Raw genomic sequence first — 23,142 nt, 5'->3', positions numbered from 1 at the left:
AGGAGCTGGAGATAGAAGCTGTTTTTCAGTCTCTCGGTCCCAGCTTTGATGCACCTGTACTGTCTCCGCCTTCTTGATGGTAGCGGAGTGGACAGGCCGTGGATCAGGGGGCCAAGACAAATTTCTGTTGCGCCTTCTTCACCTGTGTGGATGGACCATTTCATGTTGTCAGTGATTTTATTTTGTTGACGTTGAAGGAGAGGTTATTTTCCTGGCACCACTCCGCCATGGCTGTCTCGTCATTGTTGTTAATCAGGCCTACCACTGTTGTATCGTCAGCAAACTTGATGATTGAGTTGGAGACGTGCGTGGCTACGCAGTCATGGGTGAACAGGGAGTACAGGAGGGGGCTGAGCACGCACCCTTGTGGGGCCCCCGTGTTGAGGAACAGCGTGGCGGAGGTGTTACTACCTGGGGTTGGCCTGTCAGGAAGTCCAGGACCAAGTTACACAGGTCGGGGTTCAGACCAATGGCTCCAGGCAAAGTGATGAGCTTGAAGGGCACTATGGTGTTGAAGGCTGAGCTGTAGTCAATGAACAGCATTCTTACATAGGTATTCCTCATGTCCAGATGGGATAGGGCAGTGTGCACTGCGATGGTGATTGCGTCATCCATTGATCTGTTGGGGCGGTATGCAAATTGAGAGCTCACAGTCCTCATGAACGGCGCTGGCCCACGTTGGCGGCTCTGTGTTTTCCTCTAATAAGGTGTTTAGCTCGTCCAGGAGCGAGTCGTCGGTTTCCACGACATGGCTGGCTTTCCCTTTATAAGGACAAATTGTTGTCTATTTATCGAGACATAATGTAAATGCTAGATTCTAGTAGATTTCGGAGGTGGAACTGCGTTAGAGCTGTCAAAAGCATCAAATCCACAAATGGCTCCTTTATCTTATCACGGATGCTACTATTGGATGCAACAAAACCACCAATTTTTTTATAATCTGACAAATCCCATGCAGCCATGTTAGAAGTTCATGCATCTGTGTTACAAGTTCAAGCACTTGAATGCGTGATATTCTATGTTCTACACCTCGATTAGACTGAGAATCTATAAATCCCCCCCATCCAAATTAACATGAAAACATGCCTACACTTTCTGCTACCGTTTGAGCTTCTAACGCGGTAGGTATAATAAGGAAAGGGATGGTTTGTGACACACAAGCTCTGCCCATAGGGGCAGCAGGTAGCCTAGTGGTTAGAGTGTTGGGCCAGTAACCGAAAGGTTGCTAAATCGAATCCACGTGCTGACAAATTATAAATCGGTCGTTCTGCCCCTGAACAAGGCAGTTAACCCACTGTTCCTAGGCTGGCATTGTAAATAAGAATTTGTTCTTAACTGACTTGCCTAGTTAAATAAAGGTTAAATAAAAACATTTAAAATACACTGCCAAAACATCTGCTATAAGGATGTCTGCCAATGCAGGTTAACACTTGATCTGATTGAATTGAGGCATAGAAAATAAAAATAAACACAGCAACTTATGGCATTGTCATCATTATCACACCTACATAATCATAAAGGATATTGCTGTTGTAGGGCCGGGCAGAGCTGGCTGGAGGGCATGAAGACCCTGTGGGTCAGTAGGAAGTCACTCACGCAGGGATCTGTAGGCACACAGACAGAACAACACATAAACACTAACAAGGCCTAATGGCATTATGTGTCCCTCCCGCAGTCCCCGTGGTTCCTACCTGAAAAACACAGGAACAATTTGAGTCATCTGATGTTGGCTTTCAGCGGAGATATAATATATAGCCAGGAATGTGACTGACCTGATTCTGCCTGTTTTTTTCTGTCGTTGTTGGCTGTTTCATGTGAATGACCCAAACAAACAGTTCCCATAAAACTATCTTTAAAGTTTGGCTGACGAGTCAGAGGTGAAGCTACTGTATGTTCATCCTGGTCACCAGATTGTTCACTATAGTGTGTCTTAAAAGAGGTACTCCTGTTCTTTGAACATAAAACAGTGGGAGTATGTCAGTGGTCTACTGACATAGAGGGGCCCAGCCACTATAGTAGAGAGATGTTTGGACTAAGGCAAGCCATATAGCATCCTACCTATAGCATAATACCTACAGTATCATACCTGTAGCATCATACCTATAGCATCATTGCCATTAGTATCCAACTTCACTGTCTCAAGCAGGTGTTCTAGGATCTTCTCTGGTGTTCCAGACATCACCGTATACCTGTGTGTTTGTGGGAGAGTGAGACAGAGAGAGAGAGAGTAAGAGAGATAGAAAGGGAAGACAGGAAGAGGAAGAGAGTATAGGTATGTGTGCAGGTGTGTAGAGAGCAACAGGCAGACACTTGACTAAAGAGGCAGTCAGTCAGCATCACCAGCATCACATTCATTAAACCCAACGTTTGTTAAAACACTTGAGGTGAGATAAAGTGCAATCCATTCAACTGAACAGGGTTGAAATCCATGTGTTGAATCAACAATAGGTGAGCAGGTAATTGTCACAGTTAACAACACTGCCCACAAAAATGGTACTGAAACGTGTTACACTATACAGCAAAGAAATGTGTTTACATGACATAGGATTAATAACGCCTTGGATGAGTGTGTTCATTAAGGTTGAATGATGAATCTAAAAGTGCTTGTTTAACGGTTTAATACAGTATGCTGTATGAGAGGTGTGCGTGCCTTACTTGCTGATGTTTCCTGTCCCTCCCTGATTGGTCGACTCAGCCTTCTCCAGCACCAGCACAGCTTTTCCATGTTCCTCCAGACGCACAGTGTTAGCCTCCACATCCTGTAACACAGTCATACAGACTGTATGTACTTACACACATACTGTATAAATGAATGCAGGACAGTACACATCAGTATGAATACAATATGTACACAACATCAGGTTGTGACCAAACCCACCTTGAGGATGCGTATGAAGTCCTGTTTGTCGACTCGTAGGAAGTGGCAGTTGTCCTCTCTCAGGATGATGGTGGCTGCTCTGGGAGCATCGTTCACCAGGGCCAGCTGCCCAAAGTCTTCTCCCTCATGTAACGTTGTCACCAGGCCCTGCATCACATACACACACACACACACACAAGGTATCACTATGTAACTGTAAGTACAGTGTGAATACAATTCAAATTTAGAATCCAAATATTTATCAAAAGTGTGTATACTAAAGAATTGTAAACAAATAAGAGATAATAATTGTAATGGCCTTACCTTTCCATGTGTGATGACATTGACTGAGCCCTTCCAGATGATGTACCAGGAAGTACCTTTGTCTCCCTGACTGAACACTGAGAAACACAGAGACACATAAACAGGGTTAATCACACCAGTCTCTCTCTCACACACCTGCATCTAAGTCAAACACATTCACAGGTAAAGATGTGCCAAAGGGCACTAAGTCAAACACCTTCACAGGTAATGATGTGCCAAAGGGCACTAAGTCCAGTGGTGGAAAAGGTACTCAATTGTCATACTTGAGTAAAAGTAATGAAACCTTAATAGGAAATTACTCAAGTGAAAGTCACCCAGTAAAACACTACTTCAGTAAAAGTCTAAAAGTATTTGGTTTTAAATATACTTAAGTATCAAAACTAAATGGACTCACTAACATGTCCTTAGGTATCAAAGGTAAAAGTAAAAGTATTAATCAATTCAACGTCCTTATATTAAGCAAACCAGACGGCACAATTTTCTTGTTTTTTATTTTATTTATGGATAGCCAGGGTCACACTCCAACACTCAGCCATAATTTACAAACAAAGCATGTGTATTTAGTGAGTCTGCCAGATCAGAGGCAGTAGAGATGACCAGTGATGTTCTCTTGATAAGTGTGTGAATTGGACCATTTTCTTGTCAAAATGTAACGACTACTTTTGGGTATCAGGGAAAATGTATGGAGTAAAAATGACATTACTTTCTTTAGGAATGTAGTGAAAAAGTAAAAGCTGCCAAAAATATAAACAGTAAAGTACAGTACAAATACCTCAAAAAACGACTTAAGTAGTACTCTATAAAGTATTTTTACTTATGTACTTTACACCACTGACTAAGTCCAATAAAAACAAATGGCTGGGAGGCAAAATACTGGTGGTCTGCATCTTCTTGTCCATGTTCACAAAGGTACACATGGCATTTAGGTTGCCGTTTCAGTCAGCTCTACCGATACTCAGCTTTCTCTGACAATATAATGGACTGATTGTCCAAGATAAAGATGTTGAAATATTCCAGTGGGTTTCAGTAGGTTTTACATCAGTGGCAGGAATAATTAGTTCTGCCTAAAGGACAGGTTAGTTGTATACTGCAGTGAGGGGGAGGATGGAAACAGAGACAGAGCATCTATAGCACTGTGGTAGTTATGTGGGCCCACCACAGTTCAAACAAACATCACAGACGACTATTACAGACTATCACACTCACATACTGTGCCTGCTTTGGCATGGGACTCAAACACCAACACTGCTGCCAACTCCTTACGCACCTACAAGAGGAAAAAGGAAAGGGAACAAGACAGGGTTGAACAGGGAGAGGTCAGTGGGAGGGGCAGTGTAAAGCTCCTCCTCTACTCTATTGAGGATTGCTTTTGCATCCCAGGAGTAGAGTTCATCTGGATCCGTGAAACCGTCATCATGTGCAGGTTTTCTAGTCCACAGGAGGCACAATCCACTTTCTAAGAACTGGATCCATATTTAATTCACAAAGTGTCTAAGAGTAGAGGTAGTGACCTAGAATCACATCCCCCCCTCCGTCCAAATAATCTTATTCATTATGATCTATGAGGCAAAACTGACGCTGTATCAGCACTCCTACCTTGAGACTTTGAATACGGCCCATGGTGTAGCAGTTTCTTATTACTACAGAACGTTCTGAACATCTTCTGACTAGACTCAGGCTGTATGCATCCTAAATAGAACCCTATTCCCTATGGAGTTTACTACTTTTGGCCAGAGCCCTATGTGCCTTGTTCAAAAGTAGTGCACTACACAGGGAAGTGTGACATTTAGGACTCAGTCAGCCCAGGGACAGAACAGGATGCTGTCACTCACGGAGGTGGAGAGATGAGCAGCAGCCTTGACATGAAGCAGCTCCTCATAGATCACTTCCAGGTCCTCAGCACTTCGCTGGCTAGGGCTACAGGATTGGAAGGGATATGGAGCAGGTTACAATACTGTCACGGGCTATGATTTAGAATAGGATGGGTAGGATAGGATAGAATACAAGTTCATTGTCCCCTCGACTTCAAGGGTAAAACAAACTTGATTCAAACACACACTATAATAAAATGTAACTCACCATTTACGTAAAATCATGGTCAGAAGAGCATCTGGACCCATCTGGAGTAATAACGACAAACCCTCCTGCAGCTCTTCGTCTGATTGGTCCTTCTCATGGGTTGTGTGTTTCAGGTAGAGATTCTCATTGGCTGTGTGATTCAGTGCATTCTTCTCATTAGTCAAGTGGTTCAGTCCAAACTCCGAATCCAGGAAGCGGTAAAATTGAGTGTCTTTGTCATGGAAGTTTAACTCTTGCTTCACTATATTGTGATGATAGGAGACATTGAGTTTTGTTACACTCACAGAGAGGAGTTGATTCTCACTGATCATATTTGATAATAGATTATGATAATACTCCCACCCACTCTAATGAAAGTGAGGACTTGTTAAAAACAAGGACTATAACTATCACAAAACTCACAATGACCAAAGCTGCTATGGCTTGATTAAGAATTTTGAACTTTGATGAAAGAAAGAATTGCAGTTACTCATTTACCATGGACAATGATTCCTTCATCCACCAGGACTTGCCACATTCCAACTGCCTGGCTCCTTGATTGGAGGTATTTGTTTAGCTTCATCAGCCAATCAACAAGATCTTTCCCCGAACAACATTGTCTGTAAGGAGAGAGTGAGACCTCTACAAGGGAACTATACAAAGCAATAGTTATTGCAGTCATTGATATAGGAGGCCCAATACATACCTGTAGCTCTTCAGGTGATGCTTTCTGTCTCTGATCAGGTCAGGGTTACGCTCTATCAAGGCACTGTACACCACCCTCGCTGCTTTCAGAATACGATCAGACAGAAACTTCAAGGGGTGAGAGTGAGAGAAAGAAAGAAATAGGGAGAGAGAGAGAAAGCTTAGAAAACACTTGATACAAGTGGAATGTAGGCTTTGTACAAATCAAAAGATAATTGGAGGACGGGTCTCTTTCTATGCTTATCATAGACACACAACCAACAATCCTTTATATGATGTGTTAAGATAGGAGATTCTAGGAATAAAGAAGAAATGGGAAATATCACAAAGGGTTTATCAATAGAATAAGTGACAACAATGACCTACTGCAGGCAGGAGTTAGAATGAAACGTGAAAAGCAAGTGTCAGAAAACATATCTTCTGAGAGGAGCATTATAGAAAGTAGACCATGTGTGATGTCACATATGTCACTAGTGTGAGTGGAGAGTTTTTCTTTGCGGGGGGCCCTAATTGTGTGTGTGGGAGGCAAGCACACAACTAAATTCCCTCCGCATAAGAGTGAAGAGGTGGATGTCACTTGGCGATAGTGACAACTTTTCCTTTCTGACAGCTTTCACTTTCCTTCCACTTTCTCACTAGCAATCAGTGATGCAGACCAGAGCTTACTTAACTCACAACACATTGTGACTGCTGCTATGCTGTCTCTGTCATACTTTTTCCTGTTTATGCGCAACGTCCGTGACAACAACCAATATTACAAACTACTACATAACAATTGACAAAAACAATATTACAAACTACTACATAACAATTGAAAAAAACAATATTACAAACTACTACATAACAATTGACAAAACCAATATTACAAACTACTACATAACAATTGACAAAACCAATATTACAAACTATTACATAACAATTGACAAAACCAATATTACAAACTATTACATAACAATTGACAAAACCAATATTAAAAACTACTACATAACAATTTTTACTGGATTTATTAATGAACTAGAACACTCTTTCACCTTCTTCTCCCTTTCTTATTTTCACTCCCTCCCACTCCATATTTTCTTGCTCCTAAACTAGTCTTGTGATTCCACTAGTGACTCACACAGTTGTTTGTTTGTTCTTGGGCTTCTTTCAGGGCACTGTTTGTCCAAGGTGGTGGTCTTGAGATTCAGATTGAACTCAACAAACACCATTTCCTATGGCTTTTCTCTCCACTTGGCTTGGTGTTGTGGTGTTCCAGTCTCCCTGTGAGGACATTTTGCCTCTCTCTCCTCTCGCTAGCCTGCCCTGGCCAATGGCTCTGGCTCCACGCCACTCAGGATGAAAAGATTGGCTCTTGACCCGTGACTAATCTGCCGACTCAGGCCTCTGCGATGACAACATAACCTGACAGAACCTGGGATTCTCATACAACCAGACTCAAGTATTAAAGACCTCAGCAACATTTCAAATAAAGTGTTTTCAGAACCATGGACAAAGGAATGGAAGTTCATAGAGACACACCTGCTGTGTGAGAAGTTAACTGAAGGATCCTCAACCCTCCCTTCTCTTCCCCTTCATCCACCAGTTTTCTCATTGGCTGTTTTATTCAAAGACTGTAGGCATCATTCTGAACCTCTCATCCTCTCCTCTGGCATCTGCTGTTCCCCCCGTTCCCAGGCCTGCAGACTGGCTCTACTGGTTGTGCTTGCTGGAGGTCACTACGATTCCCATGTGCCCTGACTGTCCCTGTAGGACCACTAGCTACCACCATGTTCTTAGGCAGGTTACCTCTGAAGGTTACCTCTGACACTGAGATAATAATCTCCAAATGCATAAATCCCCTATCTGTCACGTTATGACCTTCATTTCTTTTGTTTTATTGTTATTTAGTATGGTCAGGGCGTGAGTTGGGGTGGGCAGTCTATGTTTGTTTTTCTATGATTTTGGGATTTCTATGTTTCGGCCTAGTATGGTTCTCAATCAGAGGCAGGTGTCGTTAGTTGTCTCTGATTGAGAATCATACTTAGGTAGCCTGGGTTTCACTGTTTGTTTCCGTGTCTGTGTTTGTCGCCACGCGGTACTGTTTCGGTTTGTTCACGTTTATTGTTTTTGTATTCATAGTGTTCAGTTTATGTTTTTAAATAAACAACCATGAACACTTACCATGCTGCGCATTGGTCCTCCGATCCTTCTCGCTTCTCCTCCTCAGACGAAGAGGAGGAGGAAAACCCTTACACTATCATTATTGCAGCCAGGCTGGCACTTCTACTGTGGCTGTGTTCCGTTTGCTATCTTAAACACGTTATTAATAAAACAGACCAAAACATAACCTTTCCTACAGTACATCCTGGGTACAGAATGTCCCTTCCTAACCTTGATCATAGACAATAAAAAAAGAAAGTCAGTGTGTGAGTGATCCTGTATGTCTAGTTCTTCACTTGTTCTGACTGCATGTGTCAGGTTACAGAGTAAACACTTTTCACACAGGTGTGCCAGTGCCAGCGAATGACATACTGTATTTACTGTAGACGTGGCCCACTCTCTCACTGCTCTCTGTGACGTTTCAGCTCCGGAAGAGATTGACTATGTGCTTTAGATAAACATGAATAAAGAAATGTCTTATGGAGACCAAGTAAAGTCTGCCTTTGATGGCTATGTCTGTGTTTGAATGGTGTAGCATCACAAAAGGGCTTTACCCTGAACATCTGGGCCTGTTCAAACGGTTTATGGGTTGGATGTCTCTGGCTGGTTGTCTCTGACAATAGCTAATGTGGTCTGCGGTAATGTCCCCCCCAAAAAACAATCACTGTTTGGTAACATCATTCTTCAGGCTCAGTGAGAGTTACTGTTTTAATCAGTGAGAGTTACTGTTTAAAATACATTTTATAACGCAATTCCTACAATTCTACACAGTTTCACATGACGTATTATGCATCTGTAAGCTGTTAGTGTCTTAACGACCGTTCCACAGGTGAATGTTCATTAATTGTTTATGATTCCTTGAACAAGCATGGGAAACAGTGTTTAAACGCTTTACAATGAAGATCTGTGAAGTTATTTGGATTTTTGCGAATTATCTTTGAAAGACAGGGTTCTGAAAGAGAGCTGTTTCTTTTTTTGCTGAGTTTATTTACCATATCAAATGGAGACAGAAACATAAACCTTTTACTTTATCACAAGTAGACATAATTGCAAATGATTAAATCCTTCCAAGAGAAATAAAAACTAATATTTAGTTACGAATTGAACTTTAATTAAATGAGTTGACTCTTCACATGGGATGATTTCGCTGAACAACAAAAGGGAATATTGAATGATCGGCAATGATCCATCGCGTCTCCCAAAAACGTTTTCAACATACATCTGTAAAATGATAGTCTAGAAACTAAAGCTTTGGTTGTCTTCTCCCTGGACCTCCTCAATGTCCACCTCTTGAGCATCAGACTCTGAAGCCTCATCTTCACTGTCACTTTCCAACCTTGTTGAGGATGGCTCAAGGTTCACTGTTATAAGCTAACTTTTTTGATGAAAGTAAGCAAAATTACCAAAATTACAGGGCTTAACTTCACATGGAAAATTTCCGGAAATTTCCCGGAAAGTTTCCGACCCTTTGCAACCCTAGTTCTTATGCTGACATTGCTTCCAGGGGCAGTTTGGAACTGTGTTGCAACCGAGGACAGATGTTTTTTATGCGCTACACGCTTCAGAAGTTAGCAGTCCTGTTCTGTGAGCTTGTGTGGCCTACCAATTTGTGGCTGAGACGTTTTTTCTCCTAGAAGTTTCCACTTCGCAATAACAGCACTTACAGTTGACCAGGGCAGCTCTAGCAGGGCAGAAACTTGACAAACTGACTTGTTGGAAAGGTGGCATCCTATGACGGTACCACATTGAAAGTCACTGAGCTCTTCAGTAAGGCCATTCTACTGCCAATGTTTGTCTCTGTAGATTGCATGGCTGTGTGCTCGATTTTATACACATGTCAGCAATGGATGGGGCTGAAATAGCCGAAACCACTCAATTGAAGGGGTGTACATATTGTCCACATATTGTAGCTACCTCAATTAACTCGTACCCCTGCACATCGACTCAGTACTGGTACTCCTTGTATATAGCCCTGTTATTGTTATTCACTGTGTATTTATTCCTCGATTCACTATCTATATTTAAAAATATATACATCTTTAGGCTGTGGCTACAGATAAGGAGTTTTCTCCCACGCCTCACCCACCCCTCCGGAAAACGCTTTCTTCTTTCTTAAAGCTAACGCTTCGATCACACCACCAGAATTACATTCATTTCCAATGAAACGCTGCGTTTGCTTGCAGCATTGCATTGCAGAGGCAGTTGCAGTACGTTCGGTGTGGTGCATATGTTGGATTTATGAAACAGTATGTGTAGATGGCTTGACAGAAATGGTAGCAGGGGAATGTTTAACTTTTGTTGCACACATGTCCAGATGATGCTGCATAACATTTTGCACCAGCACCACCACTACAACCGTCGTGATCGAGAAGTAATAAGGATCCGGATCACGCTGTGCGCATGTGTTATTTTACGCACACATTCACACTCCCTTTAAAGTTTTGGTCTTTACTCACCCTCTTCTGAACAGCTGAAATACACACCCTGCGGATATTTGAAAGAACATTTCAAAACATATATATTATAAAAGGCTACAACCTCTCTTTGTTGTAACCTATATTCCTGTTGCACAAGCAGGACGTCGTCTCTATACTTTGGGAGAAAAAACTATCAGCCGTTTGTGTGAGGATGTAGGCTAATCTTTATAGTTGCTGCCATATTGTAGTACCTGAAAAATGAACACTACTTTACTGTCTGCCTGCTCAGTCTAGACAATGTTTGTAACGGTGATGAAAAAAATAACATTCAAATTGCTAATTACACTGCGTGTCTGCTTCCACCTCTGAGCTGCCGAACGTTCTAGGCAGCGAGCGTGTATCCAGACTGGTAAACACAGTCTGACAATGAGTGAGTTTGGTTTGCATTACCTGGTGTCATAGTTATGCCGTATATGCATCGTTATTATGGCGAGAGTAAATAGGGGCATGTAGTAACTCAGCAGTTTATAAGAACATGACATCGCTTGACTGCCTGTTTGTGTCGTGCTTATGTTTGCAATACTGACAACAGCGTTTATACGAAAATGTCGATAATGTATTTCGTGGCATGTACTGTAGCCTACTCTCCTTCTGAAAAAAATAACAGTAAATCGCGCTTATGCTTACTGGGGCATTGAATGCAATAGTTCGAACAGTGTTGTGTACAACATGCAGTTCGTAGGAAATCGTGCTTATGCTTTGTAGCCTACTAAGGGAATTAAATAGTTCGAACAGTGTTGTATACAACACGAAGTTTGTAGTCCACACCAGAGACGAGACAAAGACGACCAACGTGAGGTGGGGGCAGCGGAGAACTCAGCACAGTAGCTATGTAGGTAGCGGAGTGGGCCCTCACAATTAAAAAAAATAATAATTCCAGGGGACCCACAAACAAATAAATGAGCCACTGAGTGTGGTGTGTGGGTTTACTGAACTACTTCCTCTTGTCTGTGTTAAAGTTTCCTCTGTGGGTGAGTTTACAGTCTCCCTCTGTGCTGTGACCTTGGTGGGCTGTGTTGCCATGAGGTTCTCTCTGGAACATGACTGCATCTGGAGGGAGACATGTAGCATCACCAATGTGGGCAGAGAGGAGCTGTAGACAAGACCAAGTCAGACTTTCCGAGGGGTTATAGTTCCCACCAGCATACTTCCTGCCCCACTTCAGAAATACCTCGCTTCAGCACTGGATTTTTATATATTTTTTTAAACTTCAAACAGGATGTGATAATTTAGGTCAAAAGCTCTTATGACCAGTACTTGCAAAAGACATGACGGCATTGATAAGATGTTTTTTAACTGTGTGTCCTGTATGTGAATATTCCTAGCACCAAACCCCAAACCACCAGACATCAATCCCCACCTCGATCATTATTAGATATTAGGTGCAGTGCTCTCCTGACTTGGAATGTGTTTCTATAGACTCCACTGCTCAAGCAGTGATGAAAGATATTAGGAACAAAAAAGTTGATATAGAATTGAGATGACTAAAACTGTTGTAGAATGTCATGCAGGGCTGTGCAGAGACCTTTCAGGAGGCAGGTGCTCAAAAAAAAAGGGCACATTTTTTACACCGGAAAAAGAGGGTAGGCTACCAGTTGATCACTGATTTTTATTGATGTAAATCTGCGAGCTCGATAAAACAATATCTTCAATGATCTTAAACACACTAAATGCATTGGGTAAAGTGTTATGTAATGTCATGTAATATTTGAACGTGTATATAACCGCCTTAATGCTGCTGGACCCCAGGAAAATAAGATGCTGCCTTGTCAAATACAAATAATAACTTCATAATATATTCTAATTTTCATAATGTTCAAGCTCATGATATATGGCTAGCTTGCTGGCTCGTGGCTTGTGTAGATATTTTAGTATATGGTGGTTAGAGTCAATATTACCTGTGTTCAGTGTCAATCGGGAGCTACCTGAACTAAAGTGAGTGAGAGAGGAGCGTAACCCGGGGAGCTCTGAGGAACCAGAATGCATGAGAAGAAAAGAAAAACCTCGCGGCATAGAGCAGTAGAGTAGAGGTGCTTACAGAAGTTGCACACATGGGGACCAGCTAAGATAGTTTTTTGCCTTTATTAAATGCATTGCATGCAATTCTATGCCATTTTACATGCCTGGAGACTTTGACAGAATCTATTTTAAAACCCCACAAATGATCAAAATGACAGGCTACTTAGACACTGACAAATTGAGTATCTGACATCAATAAAAACTTCCTTGTCTTGAATCCATCAATAGCCTAGGCCTAGGTGTGTGGAGACACACATATTGTACAATATGAGGAGGAAGTTATAGTCCTAAAAAAGCTTTCCAGTTTCACTGACTCACCCAATGATGTGCAGCTCACTCACAGGCGAGTGCCAAAAGCCTACCTCTCCTGTGTTTTACTTTGTAAAACAATGTTCGCTCAATATGACTACCATAAAACTTAAATTAATAGACAGGGTGTTTATTTGCTTAAATCACTGAACAGAACATGTGCTTATTAGAGACAGGCTTCTATTTGAGCCAGCAATCTATTTCCTTAATGCGCACAGCTTTTGCTTATTTAGATATGTTATTGTTTAATAAATTATATTTAGAAAAAAATATAATTCTCCACTTTGAATGTGCATTTCTGGGGGTCTGTACTCCCGAAGTTGTTGACTGTTTTTGTGCTTGCCAGTTAACTAGTGGTTCTCAGCTGTTAGCAGCCAATGGGTAGCAGTTTCTTACTTGGATAAAAACGGATAATTGCCATAATTTTTTCAAGTCATTACTGAATTATTAATGTAGCAAATCAAACATTTAACCTCCTAAAAAATGTTTGGTAACCTCATAAACAATGCATATAGACCAGTGGAGGCTGCTGAAGGGGAGGACGGCTCATAATCATGTCTGGAATGGCGCTAATGGAATGGCATGAAAACCTGGAAACCATGTGTTGTATGTATTTGATACCATTCCACCTATTCCACTCCAGCCATTACCATGAGCCCGTCCTCCCCAATTAAGGTGCCACCAACCTCCTGTGATATAGACCTGGTGTTTATTTGAAGCAGGTGTTTATTTGCTGAAATGTATGTCATTGCCTGGCTATTAAAAGTGACAGGCGGCTATTTGAGACCACATTTAATTGAAGTTTTACAGTATTTGAAAGTTGATAAAATAATTTGGTAGCCTACAGCAGACAGATTAGAGTCTTATTTTTTCAGCAGGAGCCATTTGCTTTTCAACCTGTGTTTTCCTGTGATTGTATTTGTAAAATTGCAAAAGGCCTGTTTTGTCTGCATGCTGTTCTCTGACAGATTTGATGCGCGTTCCCGACTGTAGGCTATGCCTTGTTATTTGGCTACACAACATCCGCAGCTAGTCTCATGCTAAATTATAGGACTACCCATGGCGTAGAAAGCTTTTCTGAATGATTTAATTTCTTCCTGAACAGACAGCAGTAATTTCAGAACGTTGGCAAATTTATGAACACGTTATAGCAGCACTTCCAGCCCCCTTTCCGCGGCTATGATTCTGTAAGGAAATAAATGATGAAGTGCTGCATACAACCAAACTGCATATTATTGATGATATAAATGATGAAGTGTTACCAAGTGTTAAAATGTTATGCTGCTGTGGCAGTACTGCTGATATTCTAAGTAGGTAGCTTGCTACACACACTCAACGAACCAGTGACCGCATTTCAAGCCCTGCATATTTGGATAACTGGAGTGCGCAACCTCCGTACAGGGCAGACCAGAAACTGTTTACAAAAAATGTAATATATATACAGTATATATACCACCACCCAAAAGGGAACTTGGCGAGTGAGAGGGCAAAGGGACAAGCGCTCGGGCACAGGTAGACCCCTATCTAGTAGTGCCTGATGTCATGTTTGTTTTTGGATCATCATTTTGAGGCTTACTGTATGTTGGCGATCTTACTGTATGTTGGAGATCTTACTGTATGTTGGAGATCTTACCGTATGTTGGAGATCTTACTGTATGTTGGCGATCTTACTGTATGTTGGCGATCTTACTGTATGTTGGAGATCTTACTGTATGTTGGAGATCTTACTGTATGTTGGAGATCTTACCGTATGTTGGAGATCTTACCGTATGTTGGAGATCTTACCGTATGTTGGAGATCTTACCGTATGTTGGAGATCTTTCTGTATGTTGGAGATCTTACTGTATGTTGGAGATCTTACTGTATGTTGGAGATCTTACCGTATGTTGGAGATCTTACCGTATGTTGGAGATCTTACCGTATGTTGGAGATCTTACCGTATGTTGGAGATCTTACCGTATGTTGGAGATCTTACCGTATGTTGGAGATCTTACCGTATGTTGGAGATCTTTCTGTATGTTGGAGATCTTACTGTATGTTGGAGATCTTACTGTATGTTGGAGATCTTACCGTATGTTGGAGATCTTACGACATGACACAGTAACGTGGGACATCATTTGATGCAATATGACACAACATAGGCCACATAGTAAATGTTTAACCCTAAAGACCTAAAGATTCAAGAGGTTAACTACACTACATTCAATATTTAGTGTACTTTCATTCACCATTTCCACTATGCTTCTAATCTATGGTGTTTCTATGGTGTAACAGATTATTTAAGGGTGAGGTCAAAATGGCTGAAATGAATAACGTTCCTACTCAGTGACCTTGTTGTTTCTCTTCTCAGGAAGATTGTGATTCATCAGAAGATTCATCAGAGGCCAGAGCAGATTTATGAAGGATAGCTGTAGGGGTGTGATGCACATACACTCCAAAAAGGGTTCCAAAAGGGTCCTTCGGCTGTCCCCATAGGATAACCCTTTTGGTTCTAGGTAGAATAATGTTTTTCCCCAGGTAGAACTCTTTTCGGTTTCCATGTAGAACCCTCTTTGGAAAGGGTTTTAAATGGAATCCAAAAGGGTTCTCCCTGGAACCAAAAAACTGTTCTTCAAAGGGTTCTCCTATGGGACAGCCGAAGAACCATTTCATGTTCTAAATAGCACTTTTTTTATAAGAGTGTATTGTGGGCGGCAGGTAGCCTAGTGGTTAAGAGTGTTGGGTCAGTAACTGAAATGTTGCTGGTTTGAATCCCAGAGCCGATTAGGTGAAAAATCTGTTGATGTGCCCTTGAGCAAGGCACTTAACCCTAATTGTTTCTATAAGTCAATCTGGATAAGAACATCTGCTAAAATGTAAATTCTCTCTCTCTCTCTCTGTAGCTCTCACTGTCTCTGGACTGGCATACTATGTACCTGTTTCATGGTGTCCTGTGTGTCAAGAGCCTCTGGCAGGGGGTCTATGGGAAAGAAAGAAAGACACATGTACTATTAAATAATTTCACTCTCCATCATAGGTTCATATCCTATTCAGAAGGCCTATAATATCAAAGAATTGCTGAAAACTAAGGCCTATAATATATGATGGCTTCCTCTCATAGGCATTCCAACAGAACTAGCTCAACTGATTGTTCTCAGAAAACACTGGGTGGGACCAGAAAGGTTGGATGAATCTGGAATATTCTTATGTTTAATGAGATACATATTTTTGTGTACACTGTTTGTTTTCAGGGAGGGTTTTCTGTATGTCAATGGGTTAAGCCAATATATGGATCTGGGGTAAACCAAATTACATATGGGTAAATCCTCCTCTCAAATCAAATGAACGTTTATTGGTCACGTACACAGTTTAGCGGGTGTTACAGCAGGTGCAGTGAAATGCTTATGTTACTAGCTACTAACAACCCAAATAACACTGTAGCAATAATCAAATGCAATCTATGCATATGTACACCGGTATCATTTACACAAGATCAGCTAAGATCACCTGATGTCATCAACACCATCCTGTAGACTAATTCCCACTTCCTCTTTTAAGGGTTTATAACTCTTATTTTATGATCCACTTACAGCCTCTCTACATGTGTTCCCAAGCCAGCTGCTAAATTACATGATATAGATGGGATCTGCTAACTAAGGTGTCAGAGGAGTTACACAGTCACTGAACATTGGCCTTTGTTCAGGCCACTCTCTCATGTATCTTTCCAGGTCTGGTTAACTGATGAGTGCTTAGTGCCTTGCCTTGAGGGCTACTCAGAAGAAAAGACAGACGATGTAACATACAGGTCCTATATTTTCACTGTGTCACAGTGTGAGATCATCAGCTTAATCGATGAGAACAATAGAAATATGGGACGTGACGAGATATTATCATCTCTTCTCTTTTTGTGTGGGAGCTTGTGCTGTGCTTGGGTATCAAATGCAGCAAGATGAAAATAGTTTGAACGTATCATTTTCCCCTCAGCTCCATTATTGCAGTCAGAACACTATATGGACTGGGAAAGATAGAGACGGATAAGAAGGTGATAGTGGGTAAACAGCTGTCTGCTTCAACAGACACATTTCTGTAATCTATAAAGAATATAGACGATAAAGTATTCTTCTTCCATTCCCTATACTTAGATATTGTTCTATTTTCTTTTCTTATTATTTTACTGGATAGTGTGTCTCTTAAGTCAGGTGTACAATGCTCATTCTCCACGCTCCTAGCATGGAGAACTCTCCACCCTTTATTTCTGTTGACAGAGTTTGCTGGTTGTCTTCCAGCCAACTCTGTCACATGCTCCCAACCAGAGGGACTTACCATGCTCCATTGTTAACTCCTACAAAATAGACTTACTGGAAGTCTCTCTCATGTGTGCTGTCTTGTATGCTCTGTCAATCTCAGGGCAGCAAAATCATGCCTGTAGAGGTGTCACTTCTTGGTTAATCTAGCATCACACAGACACACCTGTAGATTTTAGTGACTTTGATTATTTTCCTTCACTCACATCTTAGACAAAACTCAAGTCCTGAGAAGGCAGCAGCGGAAAATACCAGATGCCATGTCCTGTCCCTCTTATCAAGAAATTATTTGTAATTATGTTAAAGCCCCCTGACCACCTCAAGAAAAAACTGAATCTAGTTGATGATCCCTGATCCAAGGCAGGTTTTTTCAAACTTGGTATTGTATGTTTAGCTTTTAGTAGACCTTCTCACTAGCAACTTTCCTACAGCAATTGCAAAGAATAATCTCAGGCGTTTGATAGCATTGCTCTATTTATCTATTATAGGGTTGTAGTTGAACCTCCAGCCAGGCACTAGTGCACCGTGGCTTTACGAACATTAAGCACATGGACTACATTAAGAAATGATCATTGCCATAGGGTGTCCTATGTAATTAATCAACTATAGGCTTCTTAAAGACAAACAACATCCAAATAAACAAATAAATAAGCCCAAAAACTCCCTTTACAAGATGATATCTATAGCCGTTCCTAAACCATTATTCACTCATTCTTACTGAAGTAATAATAAGTAATATCTCCATTGAAGTCCCAATAGCACCTGGACATATGTTGTGTCTAGTAGGCTCCATATTGCCAAACATACAGTGTATGTATATGTGACTGTTTTTTAAAGCACCTTGTTCATTTTATGTCATATTTTTCATGGATGAAGCCTTATCGAGGTACATTAAGGTCATCACTGATGCAGCTAACCATACAGTCTTTAAACTAGTAACTCTAGATTAGTATAATCTTCCTGAGCTATTCAATAACAAAGTCAAAGTCAAATTTAGCTCCTCCTTGAGGAGCACTATTCTGAATCTTCCTGAGGCTGAGGGAAAATATACATTGTTGTATCCCCTGTAAACTGAGTTGGGGGATTGAGGTGAACAATAAACAATGCACTATTAATAACCAGAGTTTAATCAAACTTTGGCTGGGTCTTTGCGACCTTCCTCTCCATACTCAAGACAATAGAGAAGTCCACTGCTCAGTCTAACCATTCTCCACATGCTCGCAAGACGCTGCTTTTGTTTTGGGGACACATACAGACTGTGTCACAGTGGATGTGGTGAGCCTTCTTCCCCCCTCTTCTTCCACCAACACAGTGTCTGACTCTTACTCCAGAGCCCCTCACTCTACACTCCTGCAGTGCACACCACCCTCCCACACATCTCACACAGACACCAATAGCGCAATCACACACAGCCAGATACAATCATATAAGCTTTTATGCTGAAGAAGTGCTGCAGTGTTTTGAAGTGTGATCCAGATTCCCTCCTCTTGCAGTGTTTACAGTAACAGGGATGATCAGTGAAGTGTACATTGAGAGAAAGGTACAGAGACCGTGCATATCAAGTGCAGCCACTTGCAGCCAGTCAGACTTTCTGTAGAGATTTACTTCCCACCACCTTCTTTTCATCAAGTAGGCTACTGTGGCGCAGCATTACGACCTATACCGTGAGCCTCGCTCTCAAAACATATCCCCATAATACGCTATATTATTTATTGAAGGCCTATAGTTTACTGTGAAAACATTGTTGCCAAGGGTTGGAATATTATGAACATATTTTCAGTCATAGTCATACTTTCAGAAGACAGAAAATGTTTTCTTGTGGAGAATTATATTATGATTCATGAGCACTCACCATCCTCATCATCAATCATCACAATCATCATTCATCATCATTATCATCACCATCATGCATTATCTTCATCATCATCAGACCATCTCAAAGCTAAATAATTCCACGTGGTAAAGACAAGAAATGATGATGATGAGTAGTGATGATGATTATCATTATTAGGCTACAATATTATTAGCCTACTAGCCTAACGTTACTGTCTTTTTACTACTGTTGGAATGTAATTCTACATATAGAATATAATTTCTAGGCAGTAATAACATACCCAACTGATGCCTCGAATGCTCGATGTTTCCACAGAATAACGATCCGGGAAAACTCGATAATTGTAACTCCGGAACAGATGCATATTTTTTTCAAATCAAACAGAACAACTTTCCCGGTTAGTGGATCTGCGGTAATAACGCCTGACGAAGACGGCACCTCCAAGCATGTCTACCGGTTACAGACTCAGGACCATTACAACAACATTGCATACTGACTCATTGCATGACCAATTGAATCCACACATGTTGCCCTTCTGTTACCAAAGCCACAAGTCTACATTATCTGTATCCGACCAGACTGCTGGTTAGGCTACTGTGCCAACATGAAAACTCAGCCAGGTCCCTTCCACCTCGCACGACGTTGCTGCCTCTGCTCTGTGGAGAGACTACAACCCACTTTCAATCAGCCTCAACTCTCTCAGCACAGGCGCATGATTGTCACATTCCGTGAGCACACTTGCTCTCAAATGATTCCCCGCTGCTCAATAAGGCATTATCATTAAAGTAATAAAACATCGTCTGCCTCTTCAGAATGATATGATTCTCTATTCACTGCAGCAAATGTACTTTTTCCCCCCACAACATTGCAGTTGCGATGACATTTTGGGAGTTCAATAGCGGATGTAAACTTTTTGTATAGCCTGCTTCTGTATGGGTCTCCAATATATTGTTTTGCTATTAGGTCAGGCCTATCTGATTCCAAAACACACCACAATCTCGAGCCTGAGCCCAGGCCTGCATCTCCAGCACTCTGTTTGACCTGCCAGATGAGATGGATTTAAGGAGAAGTAGGGGGTCTATATCAAATAAAAGTGTTCATAATGTTCCAGAACAGCTTCAATGCACCTTGGCATGTGACACCATTCTACCACAAGAAATTCCATCATTCGTTGTTTTGTTGATGGTGGTGGAAAACGCTGTCTCAGGGGCCACTCCAGAATCTCCCATAAGTGTTGATTTGGGTTGAGATCTGGTGACTGAGATGGTCATGGCGTATGGTTTATATCATTTTCATGCTCATCAAACCATTCAGTGACCACACATGTCATTCTATGGGGGCATAGCCATGGTAGCCAACATAATGGCCTTCCCAGCATTTTTATACATGACCCTTAGCATGATGGGATTTTTAATTACTTAATTAACTCAGGAACCACACCTGTATTATTTTGTCAGATACCTTCCACTGGGCACCCACTGGTTGAATCAACGTTGATTCCACGTAATTTCAACGAAACTACATTGAACCAACGTGGAATAGACGTTGAATTGACATATGTGCCCAGTGGGCTTTAGCCTCCCCCTGATATATAGATGATTTTTGATATGGGCAGAATTAAGTCAGATAACACCATTCTGCTTTTAAAGATGCTCATTGGGACTTTAAAATATTAGTTTTGCTGTGAGGAATTTGGTGTTTCTGTTATGAAGAGGAAGAACTCTGGGTTGTCTTGGTGACCTGATGTATAAACATTATAAACTTACTTCCCCCTCCTCTGTTGTTATCCGTCTGGATGGAAACAGGCTAGATCTGAAGAAGGTATCCATGGAGAACATGGCTGAAGCCGTCACTAGGTAAAAGAAGACAGAGGGAGAAGGAAAGACAATTGGATTTAGTTTCCTCTAGCAATGTTCTGGGGGGGGGGGCAGTCTATCTTGGCAACATCCTTCAGAGTTCACCTGGAGGTCAGAGTTAGGAGAAGTAAACCAGTAGAATGTCTGGCAGGACAGACCTTGTCCAAAATGGCACCCTATTTTCTAGTTTATAGTGCACTACTTTTGACACTAGTAGTGCACTATATAGGGAATAGGATGCCATTTAAACCCCAGGTCTCTGGCAGCCATTGTTCCAGCAGGGAGCAGCCCTTCCTGTGGCTGACCCTACTGAGGGTGTCACAGCCCTCTCTGTTTATTTATCTCCATCCAGACACCAATTGTTTTTCTTCAATGTATTTTGCAGTTTTGGATATCACCCTTCCTCACTCTATCACTGCCTCTAGAGACAGTAGGTGAGCAAGTTAAGGGTGTTCACAAAACAGGTTGCCTAGTGGTTGGGCGGTAACCGAAACAGGTTGCCTAGAGGTTGGGCTGTAACCGAAACAGGTTGCCTAGTGGTTGGGCGGTAACCGAAACAGGTTGCCTAGAGGTTGGGCTGTAACCGAAACAGGTTGCCTAGTGGTTGGGCGGTAACCGAAACAGGTTGCAGTAACCAAAATGCAGTAACCGAAATGTCGCTGATTCAAATCCCCGTGCCGACTAGGTAAAAAAAATCTGTTGATGTGCCTTTGAGCAATGCACTTAACCTTAATTGCGCCTGTGAGTCGCTCTGGATAAGAGCGTCTGCTAAATGACTAAAATGTCAAATGTACAACAAACATCTAACCCCAAAATAGCACCCACTAAACACTTACAGCCTATGTGAAATGTCTCATCCCTTCAAAGCAAGCCAAAAAACCTCTCCCTGTACTTCTGAGGAAAACAATCCACCTGAAAAGCAGACAACAACAATCTCTTACCAAATATGACTTCCTGAGGGCTGCAAAGGATGTTTTTCCTATCTGTGATCCTGCTTAGACAAGACCAAAAATTCCCAAACAAACAAATAAACAAAAATGTACAGTCTGCGGTGAAGACGCACAGACATCACGGTAAGGGAGGCTGAGTGAGCTTCAGAGGCTCTAGTGTTTGTCTCTGTCTCGCTCTCTCTTTCTCTCCCTCTATCTCCTGAATGCCTTCCAGTGACTCCACGATGCTAGTTCAAGAATCCTCCCAGTGAAGAAGGAATCCAGTTTTCATTCTTATGACCTCCTCAGGGAATGTCAACATGTCCGTTTGTTTGATAAGGAATAACACATGCTGTAGCTAGCTGCTAGGCTCCATCAGATAGCATCTCACAGAGCAACCTCCATTGTCTAACTGCACGGCAGTGTCATGAGTGCTGCAAATGTTAATGTTTTCTTTCAATTCTGTAGTTTAATGGTTTGGTTGAATGGGTTAGTCTCACTGAAAAGGCTTATATTAATACAAATCTGTTGAGGAAAAGTTTAACCGGTTTACATAATGATCAACAAATATTTTCTAATCATACTTTTGTTAGGACTGGGAGAATTAAAATAATTAAATCCTTTCACACCTATGATTGCTTTATCAGGAAACAAATTGGAACACAAGCCAGTAAACACTGTTTGAGCTCAGGAACAGCTAGACCTAGGGCTAGGCCCTAAGGCGGTGGTAACTACAATAGATACAGCTGTGGGACAATTTTTAGACTGGGGGCCAGAACATAATTCTAATAACTGTTACACTGCAAATTGACTAAGTCTAAAAAGAGATTGTATTTTAAAATAATAATATTTTTATACCTTGAATTACATTGAGACACAATCGCATATGTTTCTTGGGAACAGATGTCCTAAATTAAACTCATTTTTAGGTGAATTCCTTGTGATTTTACAGTCTTATTTGTTTTGACCAAAAGCTTTGGGGGGCCAGAAAAGATTACTTGGAGCCTCTCTTGCATTTTGTGAATTGAATGCCGCCACCTAGTGAATGCAACCTCACACTACAGTCTCAGTCACTGTTCTCAAGTAATCTACATTTGAGTGGACCTGTGGACTAACAGTGAGTCATTTTGACATATCAATTCCATTGAGTTTGAAGAGATATGATCCCCCTCATTTTTGATTTCATCTGTGCATTAATTTACATATTATATTCCTGTCAGTAATCTGGGAATACTGAACTTTTTGCATATTTAAGTGACATTGATTTACAGTTTGGATAAACAAGAAAAGGGGAGTCAATGTTTTTTTCCCATGAGGAGCTTGTCATCAACTCATCAGTGTAAGTGTTTGTG

At 41.4% G+C, this 23,142-nt stretch overlaps 1 protein-coding gene across 2 annotated transcripts in view; it reads right to left on the bottom strand.

Annotated features, from left to right (window-relative positions):
• The window catches only part of LOC135504153 (rap guanine nucleotide exchange factor 3-like), a 35,100-nt gene extending 15,420 nt beyond the window's left edge, over positions 1-19,680 (bottom strand). Inside the window, exons 1-12 of one of the 2 annotated variants that reach the window (XM_064922477.1) lie at positions 19,282-19,680; positions 15,804-15,847; positions 5,946-6,052; positions 5,738-5,859; positions 5,261-5,501; positions 5,014-5,098; positions 4,388-4,448; positions 3,182-3,258; positions 2,879-3,025; positions 2,656-2,759; positions 2,101-2,189; positions 1,526-1,604 (exon numbers count right to left, since the gene is read on the bottom strand). In XM_064922477.1, the coding sequence (XP_064778549.1) occupies positions 1,526-1,604; positions 2,101-2,189; positions 2,656-2,759; positions 2,879-3,025; positions 3,182-3,258; positions 4,388-4,448; positions 5,014-5,098; positions 5,261-5,501; positions 5,738-5,859; positions 5,946-6,052; positions 15,804-15,847; positions 19,282-19,369 (1,244 nt within the window). In that variant the 5' untranslated portion in view covers positions 19,370-19,680. Of the gene's footprint in view, positions 1-1,525; positions 1,605-2,100; positions 2,190-2,655; positions 2,760-2,878; positions 3,026-3,181; positions 3,259-4,387; positions 4,449-5,013; positions 5,099-5,260; positions 5,502-5,737; positions 5,860-5,945; positions 6,053-15,803; positions 15,848-19,281 lie in introns of those variants that run through there. The other variant, XM_064922476.1, reaches the window with a different exon arrangement.
• Positions 19,681-23,142: the final 3,462 nt, after the last annotated feature.

The sequence above is a fragment of the Oncorhynchus masou genome, chromosome 18 (assembly GCF_036934945.1).
Source record: "Oncorhynchus masou masou isolate Uvic2021 chromosome 18, UVic_Omas_1.1, whole genome shotgun sequence".
NCBI lineage: Eukaryota > Metazoa > Chordata > Actinopteri > Salmoniformes > Salmonidae > Oncorhynchus > Oncorhynchus masou.
This window is presented reverse-complemented; position numbering and strand designations above follow the sequence as displayed.